We start from the raw sequence: 27,416 nt of genomic DNA, 5'->3' as shown, positions 1-27,416 counted from the left end.
AAGTAAACAACAACAACACACCCCAGCAGACACACGAAGAGGCCGACGCGCTTGAAGCAGTAAACCATACACACACACACACCTACACACGTATGCACGTATGGTGTTTCGTCGTAATTCTAAACGTGTTGATGAAGCATCTCTAAACAATTTACCAAACTATTTTGCGAGTATTCATTTGCAAATTCTTGGCGAAGCCGAAAAGTTCACAGTTTGGCGGTAAAATGGCAATTTTCGCCAACAGAGACGAGAAAGTGTCCCAGACATGGTGGCATGGTATAGCTATGGTAGAGGATTTGAGGCAATAAACCGTAAATAACCACAAAATACATGTGATGTCTAAATTTACACTAGACACTGCTAAGCAAATCGCTGCCGGCGAAAATCTATTGCAAAGTTTTGTTTGTACGGCAAACTCATTAGTAGCGCCTAAAAGTAGGCAGCAATTTTAGAGCTTGCGAAAAGTGAGTTTTTAGATATTTTAGCGGTGTCTCCAAGCAACAATTATTGATCAATAGCGACTGATTTTTTTATATAAAAACATTTTTTTTTTTAATTTTGGTTTAATAGCTTTGCTAAGTCTGAGAAAGTCTGCTAACAATTGAGCACCCACCACTTCCAAGGGTATCCATTTTGTCTCCATTCTTTCATTTTCAATTACTTAGTTGGCTCCGAAGTGCACTCTCGAAATCCCTTTCGTTGCCGCACATAATTAATGAAAAAGCACAGTTAAGTAACTGCGCGATAGCAGCGCAGACCAACTCATCTTAGGCAACTCAATGTTGTAAAGAAATATTATTTGTCGAAAATCGCTAGAAAATGATTGTAATAAAAACCACTTTGGAAACGAAAAAGTCCATTGAAAACTTTGCAACATGCCTGACAACACAAAGCAACAACACACACGCATGCACTCGGCCAAGTATCTCCAACACAAGTGAGTATCAGCTCATTGAAAGATAAGGCCAACTAAGAGAAGAGCACATATTGATGCCACGTATGTGTCGGGGCACACAGTATACTGTCCGAACAGCCACTTGGCCTTCGCAGACATAAGTCGTAGCGATAAAAATTACACACAGTTATGCGCGATATGAGTGGGAGAGCGAGAGACGCAAAAAATTTGGCAACTCTGTTTTGAAAGTTTGGTACATTGGGTCATGGTAGACACTAAGTGAACTCCTAATTACTTGAATTATATAGAGGTTTTTGGAAACACTAAGCATTGACCACTAAGGAGTTATTACTTACTCTCTTATTATACCTAATTTTCTGAATATCTTTATTTTCTGGACATAAGCTCTAAATAACTCTGCAGAGGACCAAAAACTAGTATTGGTTACTAACTTGTTGACTTTAAGACCAAGATTAACTTCTGTAAACTAAAAAGTCTGTAGCTAATACGTATATCCAAGGATCTAAGTATACTGACATAGGAACCATGAGACAGCTTTCACCACTTCGACCCTAATTTTGATAACCTCTTCATGACTCAATATCGATGACCTAGTATTAAAACACAAGTATTTTTATTTTATTTCAGACATCAGCAAGCTAATGTATTTTAGTATGTATACTTGATACTAGATTTCCTTTAGACTGACCAAGGTATAAAACAGCCTAGGCGAGGTATAAAACAGGCTGGAATAGTGAATATTTAGGTATGAGAAAAAACAGCAGCAAGGAGTAATCCGGTCTTGCAAGAAAAGTTGTCTTACAATAATACAGTGTCCACATATGGAATCTCGTGCTTAAAGTGGTTGAAGACGCTTCTTATATCCGCTAAACAAGTCATGAAAAGTGCAAAAGAGTATTAATCTGGTCTTACAAAAAAATTTTATATTTTACGTTGTGTCTTACAATAATAGTTATGAGGTCAAGGATCTAGTACTAAATCCGGTTGAAGCAGGTTCCAATAGTTACTTTGGAAAGGATGTCATTGAATCTGCTAGCACAACTCGACGGTAAAGGTGTCTGTCGAAAGCTCTCCAGCAGCTTTAGTTTTAGACTACCAGACCAATTTAAAGTCTTTCCAGCGGGGATGCCGATAGGTGTAGTCCTCCGAAGCTTTTTTCAGTTAGATGCGCACTCACTCCGATAGCCGCACTGCTATACTACCATTATGTTATATAACATGGGTATAGGTTTCTGTACGAACTATCAGTTCTGCGACATGGAACCTGAAACTCCAGAACACCTTCTAATTGACTGCACAATCTGTAGGTGCGGGGTAAAGGCCTTCGGAGCCATGTTTCCAAAAAGGGATCACATCGCCTCAGTAGCACCTGGCAGTATATTGGAATTTATCAATTTCTTGGGGATAAGTGCGTCGTTGTAACTTAGGAGAGGGTCAAATATACCTTAGGTCGCGTTACAATCCTCATTTATTTACTCAAGAAATACATGAACTCATTAGCAATAGCTTTGAGCCACGGCACATTAGACTGGTCAGAGCGGAATCACCATAAACTGCAAAGCCGATGAGCTCGTTAGGGAGAGCAACCTTACCACAATCCCACAGAGCTAAGCAAAAGCCAAGCTCAATTGTAGGTGTTCTGACTAGACACTGCCCAATTGGTTTACACACAGTGCGGCTAAAAATTCTGTCCGACGCTCTTCCCCTAAGGTGTATAAAGAAAGGCGAAATGGAATCATCTTGTCTCTTCCTTTTCTATTGCCCGGCTTTTGCCAGACTGAGATTCAACTATCTAGACATATCTTTGGCGAACTTAGCGAAGTTGTAAACTCAAAACGCTTTGTCCATCTATGGGGATCTGATGATCCACTTATGGCTAACACAAAGAGCAAATAGCTCCCATTGATTTTGGAACAACCCTACCATCAACCTAAAATTAAAAAGACAGCAGTGATTGAACCTAAAGTCAAATTTATTGCTCTATTAGCTTCTAGTAGCCAAAAGCTTTCTAGCTTGCGAGCTTTCTAGCGAGAGTAGGTTATGTTTTTATAGCTGCTCTAGTGAGGAAAACAAACAAAAATAAGAATTACAGCTTCTAAAGTTGAATTAAACAAATTTTTGTAAGACCGCCTAAAATTATACTTCGAAATTTGAAATTAGAGTGCCAGAATCAAAATAGGAGCTTAAAAGTATGCTTCGAAAATTAGAATTGAATGAAATTAGTTAAAATGAAAATAGGAGAGTTGTAAACTATATTTTTTTCGAAAAAATATTTTTAAAAAATTTTTATTTCAAAGAATTTTTTTTTTTTTCAAAGATAACTAATTAGCTAACTCTTTGAACTGACGAAGTTCATCTGTAATAGGTACAATATGTTTAAATTACCTGCTTTCTCTCAGCCTCTTATCCAGCTAAAAATCTGTGGTTCGTGTCATGAGTAGAGGAAATTTTATGATATTGGACGAATTATTCTACTCTTACTTAGAAATTTCTACAATATTTCATACAACAAGAGCCAACAGTGACTTGCCAGAGCCAAAAAAAGTCGAAACATAAGCTGTATATAATAAATTCAGCGTAAAACCGCCTAAAAGAATAACTTAAAAATTGAAATTTATGCTATAAAGTCAAGTTGAGAGCGTTCTAAACTAAATATTTTTCGCAAAAAAAAATTTTAGACAATTTCTAATTTGATGCTTCACTCAAAGTGCACTAATTAGCTAACTCGTTGCTTGGTAGCGCCATGATAAGAGTCACTACGCCGTCAGCTGCCTAATGAATCGGACAACTTTTCGAGAAAATCAAAAGTAGGCAAGAAGCGACTCAAAAGAAATGTTACTTGTGCATAAAAGAGCACACTTGAGTATATTAAACAAAAAAATATAATAAAAACAAAAACCTTTTCATATATATATACATACATATGTATGTATGTATATGATACACAAGCAACTTTTAACTAAAATCTGCGGCAATTCCTTTGAATTTCAAATCTTCTCTCGCCTTCACACATTTCTTTGCATTTTTGCACACACTTGCCGGCTTCAGTTAGTTCGCTCGTTGCGGTTAGGGCTATTCAATTTGCTCAGTCTGCTGCGTTTCGTAATCAGTGCTGCAGTCGCATTAGTTGTGAGCACAGACACACACATACATATTTACACAAACAAGAACGCAGCCTGTAGTGTCACATATCCTGATATATGGCTGGACATGCATGAAAATCCTCGTTGATACGTGACCAGTCGCCTACACTGCCGCCTGGCGCTGTTGTCGGCCACTGCTTGTGGTCAGTTGCGGCGCTTCACAGCTTCTCAGCTTGTTGGCGTACAATTTTTTTAGTATTTCTTTAACAAGTTTTTGGCGAAAAGTCGGCTTTTTGCTAGCTGCCACAACCGAGTTTTACTCTTCTTGCTTAGTTTATTTATTTCTATGTTTCGCTGCGCATCGTAAGTCGCCAGTTGAGCGACAGTAAGTCGTCGTCTTGACCACTCGGCCGGTGCAAGGCGCATTGCAGTTGTGTGTGAGTGAGCACGTGTGTGTTGTTGATGGCGCTGCAATGTCACAGGCGGGCGGATGTGGATTTTTATCTGCTGTCGCATGCATTTCCTTGATTGCGTGTGCAAAGGAACACACGCTTTGTCTGCCGTGATGGCTGGCGGAAATGTGCAGCTAAGTAGCTGCAAGAAAGTTTCGCTGTTCACAGTTATGTTCGTGTGTGGATGTGTGTGTGTACACAGACGCCTACTCAGCAGGTTGCGTTGATTTTGTTGCCATAAATATTTGTGCATTCAAGCGTTGCTGCATTTAATCAGAAAGTTTGCCCAAAATATATTTTATTCACAAAGATTTCGAAGTACTGCCGGCGACTTGCTGCAAAACTCATTTATGCGTAAATATTTGAAAATTAGCAAGTATTAATTTCATTGCAAGCGCTCCAAGCTGTAAGTTGATTAAAAGTTTGTTGCATAATTTGTTAATATCCGTTATTAAATTAGGCGGACGATTTTTTCTAACCAACCAAAATGAACAAAGCGCTTGAAAAGTCGTGCTATAACCCTTTACTTCTCACCTCCTTGCAACTGAAATTAAAACCCAGCCAAATAAGCTAATAAATTCTTATTTTCTTCTGTTATTTTTTCTTCTCTTTTTTCTTCACTTATTTTGCTTTCTTTTCGTTTCGCGGTTCACCACTTGTCTCATGTGGCTTCGCGCCTGCCCTAACAACACTGAAACCCCTAACCCAATAGTGGCAGACGTTCTTCTAGTAATTTGTTATTACCTAACCGTCAGCCGTTGAAACTTAAGCGCAAAGTTGTTATAATTAAAACCCATGCAAAAAGTATGCAGCATTCATTGCACTTAATTATGCTTAATTTAATGAATTGCCGTTAGGTTGGTTGGCTATGGTGACTGCAGTTGTGGCGCTGCGGTGTAAAAAACGGCAGATGAACTAAGCGTGTACCGATACTCTGCACAAAATTAATAGTTTTCTTATAAGTGCTTGATTCTGATTGTGCGGTTTATATGGCAGCTATATGCTATAGTTGTACGATCTGAAAAATTTCTACAGATATTGTATTGTTCTCTTAAAAAATAATCTATGTCAAATTTTGATAAGATACCTGTTCAAGGAAAAAACTTTGTATACAAGAACTGTATTTTGGTAGGCCAGTTTGTATGGCAGCTATATGCTAAAGTGACCTGAACTAAAAGTTTTTTTCGTATGTTTCAATAATGCTTTATATAATATTCTACTCGAAGTTTCGTGTAGCTATCTCGTAAGATAAAAAAGTTTTCCATACAAGAACTGGTTTTTGATCGGTCAGTTTGTATGACAGCTATATGCTATAGTGGTCCGATCAGAAAACTGTATTCGCTGATTAAGGCGTTCCTTCAAATAAAAATTCTGCACTGAATTTCGTGGAGATACCTTGTTCTGTAAAAAAGTTTTCCTTACAAGCACTGATTCCGATAGTTCAGTTTATATGACAGCTATATGCTAAAGTGGTCCGATATTAACGATTCCAACAAACGAACAGCTTCATGGAGAGAAATAAACGTGTGCAAAATTTCAGAGCAATATCTCGAAAACTGAGAGACTAGTTCGCGTACATACAGACAGTTTTTGATGTCGACACGGCTAAACCAACACTGGTCATGTATATTTTTGAATGGGGTCGCCACAAAACTAATACGGCTGTGTAAACTGACGTTGAGCAATATCAGAAGCTGCCGGAAAAGACCTCTCCGACCCGTTCCATATCTGACGAGGTTTCAGACAAAGCGCGGCTTCTTCAATATACATACATCTGGCGAAAATAATTCGATCTGCATAGCTGTATAGAGAAGTAATAATCTTCTACAAGTGTGTACAACTGCTGGCGTATGCCGATGACATCGATATTAATGGCTAACGAATCACGCCGTTAGTTCTGTTAGTAAAGTTCGTTAGTCCGTTAGTTGGGAAGTAAAGTCCTTTCTCGACAAAAAAGACCAAACTCTATAAGTCACTCATTATTTCCACCCTGTTATATGGTGCAGAAGCATGGTCGATGGCAACATCTGATGAGTCGGCTTTACGAGCTTTCGAGAGAATGGTTGTACGAAAAATGTATGGTTCTTTGCGCATTGGCAACAACGAACACCGCAGTTAATGGAACTGTATGCGTTATACGACTACATTGACGTAGTTCAGAGAATAAGGAGACAGTGGCTACGCTGGCTAAGTCATGGCGTCCGAACGAATGAAAGCACTCCAGCTCTGATAGTATTCAACGTGGTACCCACCGTGGGGAAGCAGAGGAAGAGGAAGACCTCCACTCCGTTGGTAAGACCAGGTGGAGAAGGACCTGGCTACACTTGCAATCTCAAATTTGCGTCGAACAGCGGGAAGGAAGAACGATTGTTCGTATTTTTATTTGTATGTAAATATTTTCATATAAAACCATGTCATTTGCTCTTCCTTCATAGGAATTCAAACACTTTTTTATCCAATATTAAAGTCAGTTTTGCCTTCATCGCAATTTATTCACTTTTTTAGTCCAATATTAAATTAAGTATTTACGATTTGCATTTCAAACTTGATTTTTTTTGCTATTTTCCACCAAAATCCGCTTATTCCTGCGACAACTGGACGCTAGCCATCATATTCCCCAAGCTGCTACGGGTATTAATTTAAATCCAAATACCCAAATTAATTTAACTCCAAAAGTTAAGCCGAACGGGCAAAAGGTAAAATGAAATTGCATGTGAATCCGACAAAAATTGGCTCGCTGCATATTTGTCATGCAAAGTGCTGATGAACTGCAAAGCTCTAAGTAGATTTATGAAATGATACTTTTTGCTTTTGCAATGCAACTTTTTATATGATAGTAGCCAACAGCAGCCAAACAAAAAAAAACAATACGTGCAAATATTGTAAATGCCAGTAAAATAAAAAATTTTTGAACAAACATGTATGAAAATGATAATAATTGTTTTTTGAGCTGCGCTATACCAATTTCGATGAGGCTGATTAGTTTTAGTTACTAATCTGATATCGTAATTTTAGTTATTGTAACGTATTTTAGGTTTATTAGACATTATCGATTATTTTAACGAGCCATCCAACTGATTTTATGCATACTTTTACGCGAAAATACCAATTTGGATGAAGTTTCGTTTGCGCAAGAACATTTTAAGACACCTCTTAATCGACTTATGCTGTTATATTAAATATAATATATCAATAAGTATTTTCCAAGTCAATACAATGCAATGCAATGTAATGCAGTCCACACGAAACCAATTCAGTCCAACTTATTTTAGCTCAGTTCATTACGGTTTAATCCAGTCCAGTCCATTCTAAACCAATTTAATCCAATCCGAATCACCGCAAACCAATCCAAAGCAATCCAATAGATTTTAGTCCAGTCCAAACTAATCTAAGCCAATCCATTAAAATCCTATGTAATATTATTCAATCCTATCCAATCCCTTTCATTCCATTCCATTCTAATCCAATTCGATTAAAATAATCCAATCCAATCGAATCCGTTCCATTGCAATATACTCGAACCCTTTCCAAATCCAATTCAGGCCAGTCCAAACCAATCTAGTTTTAATCCAATCGCTTACAATTCAATCGAATTCAATCCAATCCAATTGAATACAATTCAGTACAGTTTACTTCGGTCCAATCCGATCTATTCATGTCCAGTCCAATCCAAACCATATCAAATCAATCCAAAGCAATCCATTCTATTCCAGTTCAGTCTAACCCAATCTAAATCAATCCAAAACAATCCAGTCCTGGAATCCAGTCCAATCTAATCCAATCTGAGCCAATCCAGACCAATCTAGTGCAATCCAATCCTTTACAATCCAATCCAATCAGTTTAATTCAGTTCAGTTCGGTGCTGTTCTGTCCGGTCCAGTTCAATTCTGTCCGGTCCAGTTCAATTAAATCCAGTTCAGTCCAATCCAAATCAAATCAATCCAATCCAATTAAATAAATTTCAGTTTAGTTCAATCCAATCCAATCCAGTTCAGTCCAGTCCAGTTCAGTCTACTCTAATCTAGTCTAGTTCATTTCTGCCCAGTTCGGTCCAGTTCAGTCCAGTTCAGTTTAGTTCAGTCCGAATTAGTCCAGTCAAGTCGAATCCAGTTCTGTTCAATCCAATCCAATCCTGCCCAGTTCAGTCCAGTTCAATCCAATCCAATCCAGTTCAGTCCAGTCCAGTCCAGTCCAGTCCAGTCTAGTCTAGTCTAGTTCATTTCTGTCCAGTCCAGTCCAGTCTAGTCTAATCTAGTCTAGTTCATTTCTGTCCAGTCCAGTCCAGTTTAGTCTAATCTAGTCTAGATCATTTCTGTCTAGTCCAGTGCAGTCCAGTCCAGTCCAGTCCAGTCCAGTCCAGGTCGGTGCAGTCCAGCTAAGTTCAGTTAAGCCCAGTGTAGACCAATCCAAACTAATCTTAGCCAATCCAAGCTCATCGTATGCAATCCAATCCAATGAAAATGAATTCGAGATCTTGAATACCTCTTCCAATCGTCAGTTCTAATAAATAGGTATCCCGTTTTCGTTATCTAAGACCCATAACTAATTATATATTTCATATTCTCCGAATTTTCGTAGCGTGATAAGAGGCTTCGACTTTGCTAACGCATATCATATGCAACTCATAGATATATGTTTATAGTATGGTATACATACATCTCCATATATTCATCCTCCATATCTCCATTTATGCATCCACATAAGTACTTAACTAAATTCATATAAATTTTCCAGCTGCACTTTTTCGGCTTGAAGTTCATTCATAAATTGCACGCTACAAATGTTGGCCAACAGTTTTTTACCCAATTTTTTTCCTTTTGGTTAAACCTTTTTCTTTCATCTGCTTTTACTCTTACTCACTCACACTCTTATACTTTTTTCCGAATTTTCGCATCCTTTTTTATTTTTTATTTTGGCCTGCGGTTATCAACGATTTTATGCGGTTTCATTAAATCGGCTTAGACACTTTTGCTTATGCCAACTGTGTGCAGCTGCCCGCCGAGGATGTGCCACGCGCATATTCTCATGCAAACACACACACACACTCATATGTATATATGTGAGTTAATGAAAGTATTTGCAGATCCAACCTCTCGCATTTCCTTTTGTCGTATTTTTTATGCGCTCAACGCTTTTTGTTTAGCTCAGCGCATATTCATAATTTCTGCTTGCCACGCGTGCCACGTTTTAAAGCCGCACCGAATTTGCATATTTCGTTACAAAAACCGAAAAACCGACAAAAGGAAAATATGAAAGTATGTAAGTATGATTGCTGGGCATTTTATGGTTGGAGTAAACGACAAATTAATTATAATGCGACCGCAGATTTGCCACTCATTTCACATATGAATTTGCAATTGCCACACAGCCAAATGGCATTTGGCCGACAAGCCAAGCAAAATCAAGTCCGAAAAAAAGCAACAACACCCAAAACAATAACGACAATGCAATGGGCAACACGTTAATGAATATGAATGTGTTCGAGTGCCGGTGCGGGGAGACCGCAGCAGCCGCACCATTTCTATGCCACACTGCATGCTGGTCAAAAAGTAATTTAATTTGTACTAAAAGTCAGCACGCAATCGGTGCGGGGGTCCAGAGCTTGTGTAGCCACACACACATACCTACAAAAACTCATTTCATGGGTCAAAAAGCACAATCTTCCCGTTTTTGTACAACTGACTTTTTCAGCGCTTAACACAACTAGCTCCAACAACTGTTCGTTAGCCAAGTTGTGTTGTAGCGCCAGAGAGTCCAAATTCTGGCATACAACTATATATCATACATAGCGCTTTGTTCTTGCCTTGCCAGCGCCTCATACATGTAGTTAGTTAGTGTAGACAGGTGTGCGTCCGTTACTATCTTTACCCACAAACCCCAAGCTCCGGCGCTCAAATCCTATTAGTTGCGATTCCAACTCGATTTCGGCCACTCAGTTGGAGTTTCTTTCGGTGCTGCTGGTTTTCTTCATCTATTTTTTTGTGTGCGGCTTTATTGGTAAGCACATTTATTTGGCAAATTAATACCCAAAAAGGTAAATCAAAGCCGATTTGAAACAATAAGCGCAATGAGCAACAGTCGCAAGAAATTTCTCGGTAATAAGTGGTTGCTTGTTGAGCGAGATAAGGTAGTTTTCAGGGAAAATTTCTTAAGGGAAAGTGTTTAGCTGACAACAGTGCGCGCGAAGTATTTTTGTAAGTTTGGTTTGAAAAGGGTCAAGAAACTTGTCAATTTTTGGGTTGAATGATATTTTCTAGAAAATATTTTGTATTCTAGTAATTTAAAGTGTCTGCAGAAGTTTCTGCAGCTATAGTTATAATATTTATATATATGTGACCTGGTCTACGGAAAGGGGGCTTAGGTGTCAAAAATAAATTTTCACAATTATTGATAACGAGAAACTGACGAAACGAGTTGTTTATTTTTAACAGCTGTTTCCCAGAAAACTAGTTTTCGCACGTTAGCTCCCTTTTCGTAGACCAGGTCACATATATTTCTTGTTTGCGTGTGTATGTCACTGAACTCCTCCTAAACGGCTGGACCGATTTTGATGAAATTTTTTTTGCGTGTTTAAGGCGATTCGAGAATGGTTTAGATTCACAATTTGGTCCATTGAAAAATGTGTTTTAAATTAATTTTTCATTTGCGCCAGTCCGAAAGTAGCACCTGTTGGCAAAAGTTATTCTACGTTTGATCTCCAGGCCGAGATATACAAAAGCCTTTAACTTTTTCGAGATTGACGTTGTTCCCAAGGTACTTTGTCTTGTCCTTGTTCACCACAGGAACTACCTCTTGTGAGTTTGTAAACCTATGGTGAATTAGAGTTCATATTTCGCTGTACGAACGAAATAACAGCTGTTCAGCAACGAACAATTTTGGAGCGACATTGAAAAGAAAATATATAAAGTACTAGTCGCTCAGATTTTGAGTTATGAACCTGAAATTTCGCACATACTATTTTCTCTTCATGACGCTACTTACTTATCAAGACCAACGATATTGGACTACTATAGCATATAGCTGTCATACAAACCGAGCGATCGGAATGAGGTTCATGTATGGAAAACTTTTTTGCTTAGTGAGATATATTAACGAAATTTGGCGGGAATTATTGTTTTAAGCAGTGGTACAATTTCCGAAGAAGTTGTTCAGATCGAACCACTATAGCATCTGGCTGTCATACAAACTGATCGATTAAAATTAAATCTCTGTAAGGAAAACTTTTTCATATGATGAGATATCTTCATGAAATTTAGACTAGAATATTTTCTTAATAAGGGCTCTCTTATCTGAACAAATCTACCAGATCTCATCACTATAACATATAGCTGTCCCACAAATCGATCGTCCTTCTTCAAGTCCTTGTATGAAAAACTTTTTCGTTTGAAGAGATAGATTCATGAAAGTTGGCATGGATTATTGACCAAGACAAAGCTGCAATCTCTGAATATATTATTCAGATCGAACTACTATAGCATATAGCTTCCATGTGAACTAACCGTCCACACTCCAAACTCGTAATTATTAAACTAAGCTACTTTATTACAAGCTCTATTAATCCAAAAAAGTATATTCAACTACATTTGTATTTCTTAAGCGGCAGTAGTGCCATAATTTTTAGCAATAATGACAACAATATCTATAAATTCAAATTAAGTAAACAAGATTTAAATAAATGACAAAACAAGTCATTAGAATTCTCTAAACTTCAGACTAACAGTAATCATACTGATAATATAACTGACACTGTTCGGAAAACTAATTAATAAACCTGTTTATTCAACATATTTAATATCGGTCAGCAACAAGCTGCTAATTTCAAGCTTAAAAGCTTCTGAATAAACCGAAGCACATCATTTTGTTTGTAGCCACAACCAATATTGATCAATGAATTGCCATTCAAGCGTGAAATTTAGTTTTTTGCAACGCATATATCAACCACAGCTATGTCAACAAGATCACTATATGGCTATGGTGAGCGGCAATGCCATCATTGCGCCACGAGCCAGCGCAACGCGCAACAATGCAGTTGCAGTGCTGCAACTCGGCAACAGCTTCTGCGCCACCAGCAGCTGCATGCACCTTCGCCGAACTGTTGCAACAACGTAAACTTGTTGCGAGTGACGAAATGCGCGCCAAAAACCAACTTGCCTGATCTAATAACTCACAAAGTGGCCAGCAGTCGGTTAGTTGGTCGCGCATGCGCGGCGCATTAATGCAACAGCTGAAGCGACGCGCAATCACACCGCACGCTTGTGTTGCAGCGTGCAGGTGAGCTTTTGCATTTTGGCGCGCTTTACAGCTGCTATTTACCGCTAATGAAGCTGCGTTTATAATTTTGATTTTCTTTCTTCACTTTTGCTGCAATTGCTGTGTGATTGGCGAGCGCATAGAGACTGGTTGCTTGCTTGCAAAGCTTGTTTCTGTCTGCTACGTTTATTTTATCCAGTTTTTGTTGTTGTTATTCTTGTTGTTGTTGCTTGTAGGTGCTGCTGTCATTGCAACTGTGCAAATTTCGATTGCGAAATCTTCGATGGCGAGTTAGCCAAACATCGGTGGTCGCGTCAACGGACTTTGTATCGAGTTTGCAATCGACTATGATAACAAGCATAACAAAAACAACACCACAAACAGTTGCAACAAAGCATTATTTTCGTAAAACTTTTCCAAAACTTTGCTGCTTGGCCCAAGTAACGTTGGTAGCTGGTGTTTGCCGGGCAGCTATTGGCTGTTCAGTCAGTGTTTGTAAGCGCGGCGCGACGGTTTTCGATTGTTCTAACGGTGTTCAAGTGGCAAAAAATATACTCAAATAATATTTACTTAAAGTTTTTCATTAGTAAGCAATAAAAAATTGTTTTTTGAGTTTAAAAATAAATATGCAATTACTTCGTCTGCTTTGCTGAACACAGACTTGAGTACTACGCATTCGTATAAGTATCGTTTAAGCGCTTACAAACAACTCCAAAATGTCGCAAATTTTGTGTTTCTGCTTATTTTTAATGTGCTATATTAATACCGTTAGAGGCGATGATGAAAAATTTCTTACAGAGCCGCGTAAGTGTCTTTAAATGAAGAAGTGAAATAACGGCAAAAAAATTTTAAGAAGTGAAATGTGTATGAGAATATAAAGTAAAAAATAAAAAAGTGAACTAAAAAATAAAAAATTAAAAAAAAAAAAACTAGAAATAAAATATAAGATATTATATAAGTCAAAATAAGATACATAAATAATATATAATATTACATATAGGGGTATATCCGGAAAGTATAGGACTGAGTCGATTTAACAAAAAAATTATTGTAATTTATCCTTAAGTATAAGTAAACCTTGCCTTACTCTTGACTTGTGGATCTTCCTCAGTATACCCAAATATATTCGCCATTCGAAATATTCTCAAGACAATTTTAGCAGAAGTAATGGACATACATAAGTTCACAAAAATCCATTTTGATTTGTTCCAAAGCTAACTAAAACTCACGAAAAATCATACGGAAAACTCACAACTTACTGGTGAATACAGTAGTTGATCTCATGGTACTTATGGTTCGGTAAAATCGTTAAATAAGTCGGTGCATTATCACCGTGTGTTCTTCCACAATTCCGGCCGTTTTCGACGGATGTTCTCACGTAAACGCCTCAATACGGCAAAATAGAACTAATTCTTTATCGTCTGTCATACCGAATCGAAAAACCCAATAGACAGTTATAATACTCTCCATGGATGTGTGATCGGAATTCGCACGATCAAGCATACCCAAAATGACCTGTTTACGGTACTTTTTTCCAAAAAAAAATTAAACTTTATCAGAACGAGTCGAGCAAGAACACGTTTCATACTCAAAATATACACTAAAGTCATTCGAATTTTTTTTTTCAATGAATTCCATTCCTTGAAAGAACTTAGGAATTTTAACAACCCTACAACTTTTCGATACCATTTTTGTAGTATGATTTCCCCTGTGCTTCATAACAGACCTCAGTTTTGGCTATCACTTCTTCCTTGAACGGAAATTTCTTCCAAGCGAGCGATTTTTTGATATTTGAGAAAAGAAAATAGTTGCTGGGGCCAGATATGGAGAAGTCGGTGAATGCGGTAGTTATGCGAAGCTCAGTTCATGGACTCTTGCCATCGTCATCACTGACATGCGACACGGTGAATTGCCTTGGTGAAACAGCATTGCCTTTTTCTTCAAAAGCAGCCATTTTTCGGTGATTTGGTACTTCGAACGGTCCAATAATATTATCTAATGGTCGATATTGCTGGTACTTCCTTTTTTAAGGTAGACAATACAAATTATTTCAACCGATAAAGCTCAGTTGGGGCCTATGTATACTACAGGAAGCTGCGATCATTCCTTCCAACCGCAACCGACATGAACTCGATCCTATCTGCTGGTGCGTTCGATGAGCTCGTCGCGGCTTTCAGCTCGTGAGTAAAACTTATTCCATTGAAAAAATTTACAGATGGCATCCCAAAATACAGCTGTGCTTTTCCATGGTTTGGAGCGGGTTCATCGTGTGCAGTTCACTCCGATGAGAGTCGATTGGACTTCGACTAAAAAAGTATAGCCATGTTTCATCCATGTTACATATCGATGCAAAACTCGGTTTATTATGCTTGAACATCTCCAAACACCGCGCCGAATCAACAACCTTCGTTGTTTTGGTCAAAAGTGAGCGCGGCTTTTTAACAGAGCTTTCTCATACCAAATATTGGTTAAATGATAATGATGTACACATTCAGTTGATATCTCTAGAGTGTCTGCTATCTCGAACTACTTCAATTTACGGTCAGCCAAAGCTATTTTGTAGACGTTATGGAGATTTTCTTCAGTAAAAATATCTTTGGGGCGTCCACTGCGTTCACCGTCTTCGGTGCTCATTCCTAACTTAGTATGCCAATCGCTGATGGCTCCTTTTTATGCCCATAAATAAGCAAATACCGTCTTCTATGGTTGATAAAATACTTGAGTATTTAGCACTAAGTCGTCAAGAAGAACAGTTCAATATATACTAACGATGTAACTGGAGGGCTAATATTATCAAAAACCCCGAAATATTGTAAAATACCAGGCCTTTTTAGCTGAGGATCATACTTTGAAAGTTTTCCGTTATTTTACTCTACTGGCGTGGCTAAATTTACGTCTATATTTAAGTATAGATAAATTATAAGAAAGCTCGCAATTTTTTAGTCTGTATATCAAAGAGACTTTTAGCAGCATTCACTGTTATTCGCTTCCTTTTGATAAGCAGCAGATTTCCGCCTTTATTACTAAAGCAGCATAAGATCAAATTTTCCCTTGTTAACCAGAAAAAACCCCTAACATTAAAAAAAATTAAAAAATAAAATACAAAAATACATGTGTATATAACATGTTTGTGCATGTGATCATTTGTACACATTTGCTTGAATCACAAAATACACCGATCCTTCTAATCTTCCACAGCAGATTATATCAGACAATGTCAGATAGCTGACAAAAATTTTCTAAACTGTTCTACGCATAGCATACAACAACTATTCGATAAATTAAATGACGGTAAGTAACGAGATAACAGTGGAAATTTACCAGCGTTGCATGCCACTTGCAATTTGCTGCGCTGGCTTGTAATTATTTTCTGATTTATTTGGTTTACGCTGCTTTGCAGGCATACCCGGCTTGAATAGTATCAAAAGCTTCGATCCATTCTATCTGAACCGGATACGCATTACGCAAGGCAACAGCAATGCGATCAATCTAAAAGTGGAGTTGGGCAATGTGAAAATCAATGGTTTTGGGCATACGAATGTGCTGGAGAGTATGTAAGTGAGAAGGGGGTAACTTTTTTAGTGATTAATTGGTTAAACATTTTGTTTTAAACTCTTAATTTTAATTAATTGCATTTTAAGTACTTAGTATTTATAAATTGTTAATTATAATAATTAATTACAATGGTTAAATAATTTTGATAATTAATTAATATATATAACTATATTAATATATAGTTAAGACAATTTTATGAACTATGTTATAAAATATGTTATTCAAGTAAGATTAATTGTAATTAATTATGTTAATTAAGTGAGAGTAAACTAAATATTGAAGAAAAAAATTATAGTAATAATGAAAAACAATATTTAATAAAATAAATAAATATTAACAATTTATTAAAATTAATTGCTTACTTAAATAACTAAAATTTAATTAAAATAATTAATTACATATTTAATTAATTAAAATTAAAATTAATTAAGATCAGTTTAATAAAATTATGTTAATTAAGTAGAATTACTTTTAATTAATTAAGTGAGATTAAATTAATTAATGAAAATATAGAAACTAAAGTAATTATGAAGAGCACTTCTTAGTAAAATAAGTAAATATTAGCAATTTATTAATTTTATTTACTATTAATTATTAATTACCTTTTTTTAATTAATTATGTTAATTAAGCGAAATTTATTTTAATTAAGTAAAACTAATTTTGTTAAATTATATTAATAACGTAAATTACAAAGAAAAATAATTAAGTAAAGTAAAATTAAAATATGTTTTACTTAATTATGTTAATTAAGTAAGATTAAATTACTGAATTTTAGTTAATTACTTTTTATTAAATACATATTTTTATTATTACACCTTTCTTGCTTTTAAAAAGGGTTTATCCCAAAGACTACAGTTGGAAGACTACTTTTATGCTGCCGGAAATGAAATTACAAGGCGATTATAGTCTCTTCGGGCGCATACTACTAATACCGTTAAATGGACATGGCGAAGTGTTCTTAGAAGCGGGTGAGCTTTTCAATATGCTTGTCGTAGAGTAAATTATGTATATTTCTTTTAATATCTTTTTTTTCGGAAAGACGAGATTTCAAAATTAAAAATTTCTTGCCTTGCTCCTCTTTCTCAAAAAAAAATATTTTCTCACAAAAATTTTAAAATAATTCTATTTTGCGCATAATTTGGCATCTTGTGTTTTCTACAAAGTGTTTTTCAACATTTCTGTTGCAACAACAACATTTTTTTTATTAAATCTTTTTATATAAGATACACAAATTTTTCCACTCATACTTTACTTAAACATTTATTTCTAAGAAAATATGACGGTCATTATGAACTCGAAGACTCGACTCTACGAAAAAGGCGGCTTTACCTTCTATAATGTGACAGATTGTCGTGTAGACTTCAAAATTGACGGTTTGAAATCATATTTTTCAAACCTCTTCAACGGAAATAAGCAACTGGGTGAGTTTTTAATTAAAAAAAAAACAACTAAAACAAAATATACTTAAAAAATTTTTTAAAAAATATATAGGAAAAAAAATTCGAAAATATTTTTGAAATTCGAAAAATTTTTTTTTAACACAAATTATTTTTTTACTCAATATATCAAATTTAATATTTTTTTAATATATCTTTGATTTTTTCGAAATATCAATTATTAAAAAAAAGTATTTCAAAATTCTAAAATATAGAAAAAAGATAAGCAATCAAAATTAATTGAATATATGTACATATATAAAAAACAAACAAATATCTCTAATTTTTTTCTCAAATCCAAAATATCATTGTATAAATTCAAAAATTTTTGAAAATTCTAAAAGTATTAAACTAAATTATTTTTTATTTTTAATTTTTTTTTTGAAATATTAACTGTTTTAATTTAATTTAAAATATCGAAAAATACAAAATTAAATTTTTAAAAATATTTGTATATATGTATGTATATACATATATTTTTTTTTAGTTTTACGAAATGTTAAAATTTCAAATTAAATATAAATAATATAAAAAAAATTATAATTTATAAATTTAATTTATAATTATAATTTATAATTTTTTTTTAATTTTTCGGAATATAAACTTTTTATAATTAAAAACTCAAAAATGTTAAGTTTTTTATAAGTTTGATTTCTTTCACGAAATTCGAAAAATATTTCCCCCACAGAGGACAGCACCAATAAGTTCTTCAACGACAACTGGCGCATGCTGGCCGATGCTCTTTACAACGTTATTACACAAACTATCGAGGATATTCTATTGGATGTGTTGAAGAAAATCTTCCACTATATACCAGCCAACTTCTTTATTAGCGATATACCAACATCGAAGCAGCTATATGGCGGCAGTAAGGTGACGGCGGGCGAGCCAAAGCGACCGAAATGAAAAAAAGAAAAAAAAAGAAAAAAATATATATATGTTGAATAATTTAACGAAAAAATACTCATTTATACAAATATATATATATACATATGTATGTATATGTAGTCATAAGTGTAAAAAATATGTATATTGTATTTGCATAAAAATAAAATATTTAACACAACAAATAAAGTAGTTTTACTTATTGAAATGTGTTGAAATAAAAAAATTGTTTTTCAAAAAACCGTTATGAAAATATTTTTTACTGAAAATTTCTTGACAAAACAAAATAAAGTTTGTTAAGTTAAAAATAATTATTAAAAAAAATAAACTTTTATTTTGTCAGTAATTATTATTTTTTTTTTGTAAAAAAAATCGTTTTTTAATTATTATTTAAAAAAAAAAAACTAATAAATACATTTTTATAATTATTATTGAAACGTATTAAATTTGAAACCAAAAAAAAATTTAACATTATCAATTTTTTTTTATTAAATTTTTTTGAAATCAAAAAATATTTTATGTTATTATTTTTATATACATATGCACAATTTTTTATAAATTTTTTTCCGAAAAATAAAAAAAAAGTTTATTAAATTAAAAGTATTTATTAAAAATAATAAACTTTTAGTATTTCAATATTTATTTCTTTTTTAAATAATAAACAAAAAATTATGCAATAGTTATTAAAACTTATAAAATTTGAAATTGCAAAAAAAACAATATTAAAAAAAATAATTATAAAATAATTTTTTTTTAATAATTTTTTAATTACAAAAAAATCAACAAAATTTTTTATTTAAAAAAAATTTAATTAAAGAATTTTAATATTTTAATCAAATTATTTTTTTCTGAATAAAAACAATTGTCGATTTTTTTAAATTATTTTCCAAAAAAAATGTTTGAATTCGGAAAGATATTTCAATTTTTTTTCTCTTTAAAATCAAAACCTTGTTTCAAAAAAAAATATGTTAAAAGTTTGAAAGAAAATGATTCTTATGAAAGTTATAGTTAAAAATTTACTAAAAAGTTATCAATAATATCAAATTTTTATTAAAATTATAAGATAAAATTTGTATTTAATTTTTTTCTTTAATAAATAAGATTTTATTGATAAAATTTGTATTTTTTTTAATTTCGAAAAAAAAAATTTAGAATCTTTATCAAAAAGTTATAAATATTAAACTAAAATTATAAATATTAATTTAAAATTAAATTAATTAATTAAATAAATAAACTTTACAAATTTATTTTGATACAGAATGTATTTAATTTTTTTTTAATATTTACAATTACAAAATTTTTATATTTTTATATTTTTTTTACTATCAAAATTTTAGAATGTCTATCAAAAACTTATAAATTTTAATTTAATAATTAAATAAATAAACTTCACAAACTTGATTTGATACAGAATATATTTAAGTTTTTTTTTTTAATATTTTTAATTTCAAAATTTTTATTTTTTTTACTATCAAAATTTTAAAATTAATGATTGAATTAATTTTTTTATTAAAATTTAATTTAGTTTATTTAATTTTTAATTAAAATTTCACAATTTAATTTTTGTATTAAAATCAATAATTTTTTTTTAATTAAAACCAATATTTCTTTGAAATTAATAAACTTTCCTTAATACAGTATTTATTTACCGTTATTTCGAAAAAAATATTATCAAAATTGTTATTAAAATCAATAAACATTTATTGTATCACCAAAGTGCGCATACTAATATACAAAATAATCTATTAACGCCTAAAAGTATGCTAAGTAGCTCAGCATCAACATATAACTACTTATCTACCGTGCTACAGTGCTGTGCAATAAAATTCAATTATTGTTAATTATTATTATTTTACATTTTAACATCTAAATTGTGTCGCATTGTCATTCTATGCAACATGCTCGTACAGTTATAAGCCGCTTTGTCGAGCAATTTACAGATTCGGTCACTTTGCCGCACACACACAATTAATTTGTATTTATCTCGCACATTTAACAATGTGATAATAATAAATTTTTACAACCAACTCGTTATAATAAAAATAAAATGCCTGTAACATACGGATAATAACAACAACAACAACTATTACGTAACAACAAATTGCTGGGCGGTAAATTGTTATACAAATTGTTGTTGGTTGTGGAAGAAAACGAAAAGGTAGGCATATATGCACACACACATACTCGCTGCTTAACCGTAAGCAACAAAAACAACAACAGCAGCCGTGCTACGCTACGAGAAATGATGTCAGTAGTGGTTAGCAGCAGCGATAAACAAATAAAAATAATTGCATTTAACCCTTTTGTGACCCGATTCACCTGTGTAACCCTATGTACGTTGTTGCTGTTATTGTTTTACTGCGCATTTAAATGTCTGGATTACCTGTCTATCGTTGCCATCCACAACTATTACAACAATTACTTGCGCTGGCAGCAACAGTAGCAACAATCATACAAGTGTATGTATTCACGTGTGTATCGGTGTGTGTGTGTTGGCAAGACACGAGTGTATGATAGTGCAGCGATTAACCGGCTGTCAATGATGCAAAAACCACATGCCACAAAAAATGTTCCCAACTCCAGGTTTTAATGTTTACAACGCGGTTTCCTCGCTGTCTATATTCTTTTATGTGTGCATGTGTGTGAGTGAGTCTCATTGCAGTGGTGGCAGTTGTGTAAAGAGGGCATGTAAATATCTATATAGTATTCACTAGAAGGGTATGGGGATAAGTTTTCAAATAATTTAGTTCTCAACACAGTCAGCAGACTGCTCTCTCTTCTCTTTCTATCGAATGACGTCCTGTAAAGAGCGCACTCAATTAAGATCAGTCCGTCTAGCTGAGAGTATAACGAGCCCCTCAACTTTACTAATTTATCGTATTGACTTTAAATCCTACTGTATCTTCCACCTGATATCTATTTTGAAACTGTGTGATAAATAAAGCCTCTATCCAGTATATATGGGGTGATCTTAGCACGATCGATTTTGTTCACTCATGGTTGTAGTTCGATAACTCGAATTGCATCAGAGTCTGAACAGCAACCATGACAATCTAATTTTATACTTGAGACCATTTTTATTAGTAAATACAGCCGTTTTTCCTCCACGAGAAATTTCACTGAAGTAACTTTCGTCTATCTTGGAGCCAAACTCCTCAACATTTTATCCGATTGAAGTACTTTGACTGTCAATTGTTCTCCGATGTCCCGTCCTGCTGTGGTGCAGTTCTTGGACGATGTCAACAACGGATGAGTGACGTTGCGAGTTGTTCGAGAGAAAAAGTTCTGCATTGGTCCTTTCCATTGGAACTCCAATGAGTTCAGCATATACGACGACGATAGTTCAGCGAACCAGAACTTCCGTGGAAGGACCAAGATTGTAATATCCAATTGATCGACTGGCGCGCTGTTGTTAACTCGGCTATAATCTTTCTTTGCCAGAATCAAATCAACCGTAAAAGGTCCTCCAAACTACTGGCTCTTAGTCAATTCAATCTCGTCGCAATTATATTTCGGTGTTATAACTGGATACTATCCAATAGGTTCACACGGAACGGCTAAATATTCTCTTGAACACTTTTGGCCAAACTGCCTGCCTGAATACAAGGTGGAATCATCTTGTCACTTCCTTTCCCTCGACCGGGTTTTGTCAGACTGAGATTGCAATATCTCGGTAGACACAACTTTGACGAAGTTGCAGGAATCGCTATTAACCGCCTTAAACGATTCGTCAATCAATGATCTATCTTTTAGGAGTTTGTGGGTGATACAAAGGACGAATTTCTCTTCAAATTAGATTCATCGAACATCTTAACAGACAAAATTGTATAGATATTCCTATTATCTTCGATCAAAAGCTCCGATCCAAGATTCTGTTTCATTCGTATGAACCAGTACCCACAGAGAGACGGTTTGCTTTCCATTTAAATTCTGAAAGAAGTTAAAAATCACTTAAAGTGTCTGGAGACTTTAGAACTATCGGTGAATATGAAAACCTTTATTTTACCCTTTTCAATATTTTTGATTAGGAATCCAAATAATGTTTGTCTATATTTCAAATTTATCCACTACTAAAATGGATGTCTTAACGAAGACGAAGCTCATTTGGCGCCTTCAGGAACTCAAATTTTTCTTGAATAAAATCCAGAACTATGTTCGTTAGTATTAGGTAGGTAGGTGGAGTGGATGTCTGACGATGCACTTAGGCCTTCAGGATGCCCATTATGAAACCACAGGGACTAAAAAACCTACACTCCATTATGTCTTCTTCTGAACCACCCTGTGCGCCTGATAAAGTTCATTAATCAAAAATTTTTATTTGTGCAACTTCCGAGACAACTTCAAGACACCCACCACCGATAGTTGCGACTCTTTTTTTATACAAACCCTTGCATAGAAGTGTTCTTGAGTCTCTTCTGCTTTTACCTCTTGACAGCCAATTAGACAGAGACCTGTTAGCGCTCCTACTAGACTTCTTATGTCGTTCCTTTTGAATTTTGAGTGTTGGTATGTACGGTCCATGTTCCATGAATGCCCCTTTGGTCTGCTTGTTGAGCAAATTAGGGCATGACTCTACCGAGACTCAGCTATATTTACAACATGTTTGTCGTTTAAATATCTAAAAGTAGACAGAGGCATATAGTATATATTCCCGGTTTATCGGTGTCTAATTGTAGGCTGGTTCATCTACTTCAGTTACCCGGAATATCACTATGTCCTACAACCCATTGCAGGTTTATCGTGAAATAGTTGGGCTAAAAAATCAGGGCATTCTTTCACTATCTTCGATGAAACTCTAGGTGACTTTAATGAGCTCCAAGCCGGCTGGCTATATAAATATATTTCTTGTTGAGAGCACACTCTATGTCAGAACAAGAAAGATTTCTTTAATTCGTGAGATCTCAGCTTGGAAGTCACTGGTGGTTGATGTTCGGAAAGCGAATTTGTTCTAACTAGCTTCTACGTGAGGATATAAGACAGAAAAAGCTCTGCCATACTGACTTTTAGTAATATTTTGATTCACCAGCTTTGAAAGAAAGTGAAAATAAAAACCCTTAGGTCTAGTCTTCAAACAACATTTGCTATCGTGGTCACAAAAGCCATCTGCTAATAGTTTTTTCATTAGAAATTCATTCTTTGAAAAAAAAAGAGAAAAGAAAGACCATTAGATCTAAACTTCAAACAAAATTCGTTTTCGCGGTAACAAAGGACATCTGCTGAAAGTTCTTTCTTTGGCTCGTGACTTTAAAATTTATTAAATTACAAATCCAACTGCTTTGGTAACCTTTTTAAGCCTCAGCTCTCTTTTAACTTGTTTTCTCCTTAGGCTGTTTATGGTTTTTCGCCACTTTGTATAGCTCGAAGTTAAGTCATACTCACATATCTGGTAAAAATGTATGTTTATTACAAATGAAGCATACAATTAGGAGCGCTGTGAAGACAGTCATGAAAATCATTGTAGTAGATTTAATAAATTTTATAATTCAAAGATTGTAAAAGAATTTAAGGATCATATACGGACGATGATATAATCTACGCTGAGAGCGCTTAGCTGGGCCCTAAAATGGTTTTTTAATGTGCTAGTGAGTCTCGAAATAATATATTTGAAATGTTGGGAATATCGAAATTCTACATCTGGAATGTCTGAGAAGAACATCGAGTAACGAAATTCTATATTATGGAATTTCTGAGCAGCATAACGAGTACTGCTCTGCCATTGTATGCGCTAACGAGTCTCGAAATCCTCTGTTTGGAATCTTTACATTCTACTACAATAACGAGTTCGGAGAATTTGTTTTTCTGGAAACTCTGACAAACTCTAAAGTTTATCGAAAATATTCTGTTCAAATAAATTGCCCAAACTCCAACGAGTCTCGAAAATTTTCTATTTAAAAATTTCAAAAAATTTTGGAATCCTAGGTACTCCAACGTGTCTCTAGAATATATTATATGGCATCTTTAAGCACAATAACGAGGAAAAATATTCTTTTCAAACTGCTCCAGCGAGATTCGAAAAAATCTGTTCTCGCAAGTCTGTTATTTTGAATCTTTAACTACAATAACGAGCTCTTTCCGCTTCTCTTGAAAAAAGTGCTCTAGAAATCTCTAAATCTTGCTTTTTGCAGTTTCTAAATACGCTATCGAGTCTCGCAGCTCTGCTATTTGAAATCTCCTTCAGAGTTTAAATGCCTCAATTGTATCAAAATAAATTCAAATGGTAAATTGCAGGCGTAAAATAAAATTTAAAAGCAATATGCAGTAAACAACAATAAAAACGAAACAACAACAATCGTAAACGCTAACTGTAATGGGCAGTGGCGCGCATTCATTAATAATGGCAACACATTTTAATTTGCCAATTATCCTGTTTGCCATAGATTTTCATGTCGAGCGCAACAAAAGAGGCTGCGAGTATTTATGTATATATCATGACTGGACATATATGCAAGCATAAACACATATATGTATATATACTCGTATACACATACATACATATATGCATAATTGTGTGTGGCTGCATCTGTGTTGGCTTGTCTGTGTGTGCGTGTCAGCTTGTTGCGGTTAAATGTAATTTCAAGTATTTTACCGTTAAACAATTTAGTTGTGTTTGTGTGTGCGTGCATGTGTTTACTATTTTTTTCTGCCTCGTTGCATACTTTTCGGGGTCTAACGTAATTTAACGCATTTGGCCAAACCCACGCTGAGCCACTCGCCGGTTATCCTCAAACAAAATACCAAACGATCAATTAAGGTTGATCCACCGCCGACCAAATGAAATGCTGCAACCAAGCTGAACAACAGAAAAACAACAACAACACAAGTGTATAAAACTGCAAGCGCAGCGCCGCGTTGCAAGGCTAAAAGCCTAAAAGCCGGCTAACGGTCATTGCAGCAATTTGCACACATTACGCGCTGAAGCGCTGGACAAAGCTCAGGCGTTGGCGGGTGGTGCGCCATGTGGCGCTGCTGCATGGGTGGATCAACATGGCAAATCTTTTAGTGTTATTGCGCGGCGTTGCGGCGGTTTGATTGTGCGCTAAATTAATTGTATGCGTTGTGCGTTTTTCGGTTGTGTCGGCGGCTGGTTGTGGGTGGCGCGGCGTGGGTGTGTGGACGTGGCTGAGCGTTGTGTGGTCGTGTGGTGGGCGCGCTTTTAATCATTCAACTCGAGTGTGTGGTGTTCAACAACTAAATTTGCTTTTTGCCGGGATAAATTAGCGGTGCAAATTAAATTTATTGGTTGCTGCAACAGCAAATTGGTGTGTTTTACAGCACTTGACCACAGCGCTGCGTTCGTGTATAGCCGTGTGTTGCCAACAGCGTATTAGGCGCTTGTTTTTTTTTTTTGATCCGATTAGTTAGGCTACGCTGAGGTATTGTATACTATGTGAGACTTTGTTGTCGAAACTCATTTTCGACAAACACCTCTGCATTCGACGAAAATTTCTTCCCAGTAATCAATTTCTTGAGATGTGAGAACAGATAAAAGTCACTGAGGGTCAGTTCTGGAGAATACGGTGGATGCGGAGGCAATGCGAAGCCCAATTCAAGAATTTTTGCCATCGTTTTCACTGACTTGTGACACGGCGTATTGTCTTGGTGAATTTCGTCCTTCAAACGGTCCGATTTTCACAAGAATACTTTGTCTAGCGACACCGCTCAGTTGGGACCTCTATCGCAGGAATCTGCGCTCACCTCTTCCAACCACAACCGACACGCACTCGATCCCATCAGCTGATGCAATTAATGAGCTCGTTGCGGTCTGCAGCTCTTGAAAGTTCGTGGCCTCTGAAAACTCAGAAAAGTAAGGAAAGCCCCCTTTGGGATCTAACAGAAATTAGACTTAGAAGACTATTTAAAAAAGCCCGTAAACGTATCTCTAGAGACGACTGTGCGCTGTACGCGGCAAGACTGGCTATACATATACATGTCTGAGCTGAAGAAAGCCTCGTGGAGTGCCTTCTGCAGTAGTGTAGAGGGCTGTCATGAGTCATCAGGCTTTTGCGCGCATTCCTGCAAAAAATCGTACTCCGCTGAGACATCTGAGAAATGCGAATAGTAGTTGAACCATGCGTAACGGGGAGTCGTTGAAACTACTGCTGCTCATTTTCCGTTGAACCTCCCTACTGTAAAAGTGACACTGAAGCTTTGAGAGGTCTGCATAGCCTTCTTGTATCTTTTGTATGAACGAAATCTTACCTGGACGCTAAATTCATTCAATCCTATTGAGTTTATGGGCCCTGATGACATCATACCGGCGCAACTGCAGCGGTCGGTCAAGGTGTCATGCAGCTGGCTGGCGACGACCAGCTTCTGTGTGTTTCCCAGATCTTTCTGGCCTAGAGAGGAACACAAGAGATCTGTGAACTCATTGCTCCGTGCAATTGTAGAGTTATTATGAGACTCTGTCCAATAGGCATGCACACAGGCTAAAAATCTTGTCGGACGCTTGTTGTCAGAGACAAAACTTTTTTGTTGAAAATGCTGAAAGACTCTTTACTTACTGTTAGTTTTATGCCGTTGTTCTTGATTTCTTTTTTACTCTCACACTTATTTTTTTGCTTAAAAAGCTTGCCGTGCCGTACACTGTACTGATCAAATAGCTAAGAATCGCAAGACACTGTGCTGAGTGCCTTTTCCAATGATAAAATTTAAAGCTTAGGTTATCCCTTCATGCCCAATTAGCGCTAAATTCGCCATTTTGATACACTATTCTTACGACCTTTAAATATTTTTAGCGCTTTTCAATGTTGTGCTCCAACCAATTGGTGCCCGCAATGAAACTACTTATCCCCGTTATACTTTTTTGTAGATATACTATACATACAAAGATTTCAA

At 35.2% G+C, this 27,416-nt stretch overlaps 1 protein-coding gene across 2 annotated transcripts; it reads left to right on the top strand.

Annotated features, from left to right (window-relative positions):
- The first annotated feature begins 13,214 nt into the window (after positions 1-13,214).
- On the top strand, positions 13,215-18,599 carry LOC126761809 (circadian clock-controlled protein daywake). Of its 2 annotated transcripts, none has more exons than XM_050478216.1 (6): positions 13,215-13,505; positions 15,903-15,992; positions 16,102-16,255; positions 17,092-17,225; positions 17,529-17,678; positions 18,382-18,599. In XM_050478216.1, exons 1-6 carry the CDS (start codon positions 13,418-13,420, stop codon positions 18,597-18,599), a joined length of 834 nt encoding a protein of 277 aa, XP_050334173.1. In that variant the 5' UTR covers positions 13,215-13,417. The 2 variants fall into 2 exon arrangements, with proteins under 2 accessions (XP_050334173.1, XP_050334172.1); XM_050478215.1 differs by having other exon boundaries at positions 15,900-15,992.
- Positions 18,600-27,416: the final 8,817 nt, after the last annotated feature.

This window comes from Bactrocera neohumeralis, chromosome 6, assembly GCF_024586455.1.
Source record: "Bactrocera neohumeralis isolate Rockhampton chromosome 6, APGP_CSIRO_Bneo_wtdbg2-racon-allhic-juicebox.fasta_v2, whole genome shotgun sequence".
Taxonomy (NCBI): Eukaryota; Metazoa; Arthropoda; class Insecta; order Diptera; family Tephritidae; genus Bactrocera; species Bactrocera neohumeralis.
The sequence above is the reverse complement of the archived record's forward strand: the minus strand, read 5'-3'. Positions and strand labels throughout refer to the sequence as shown.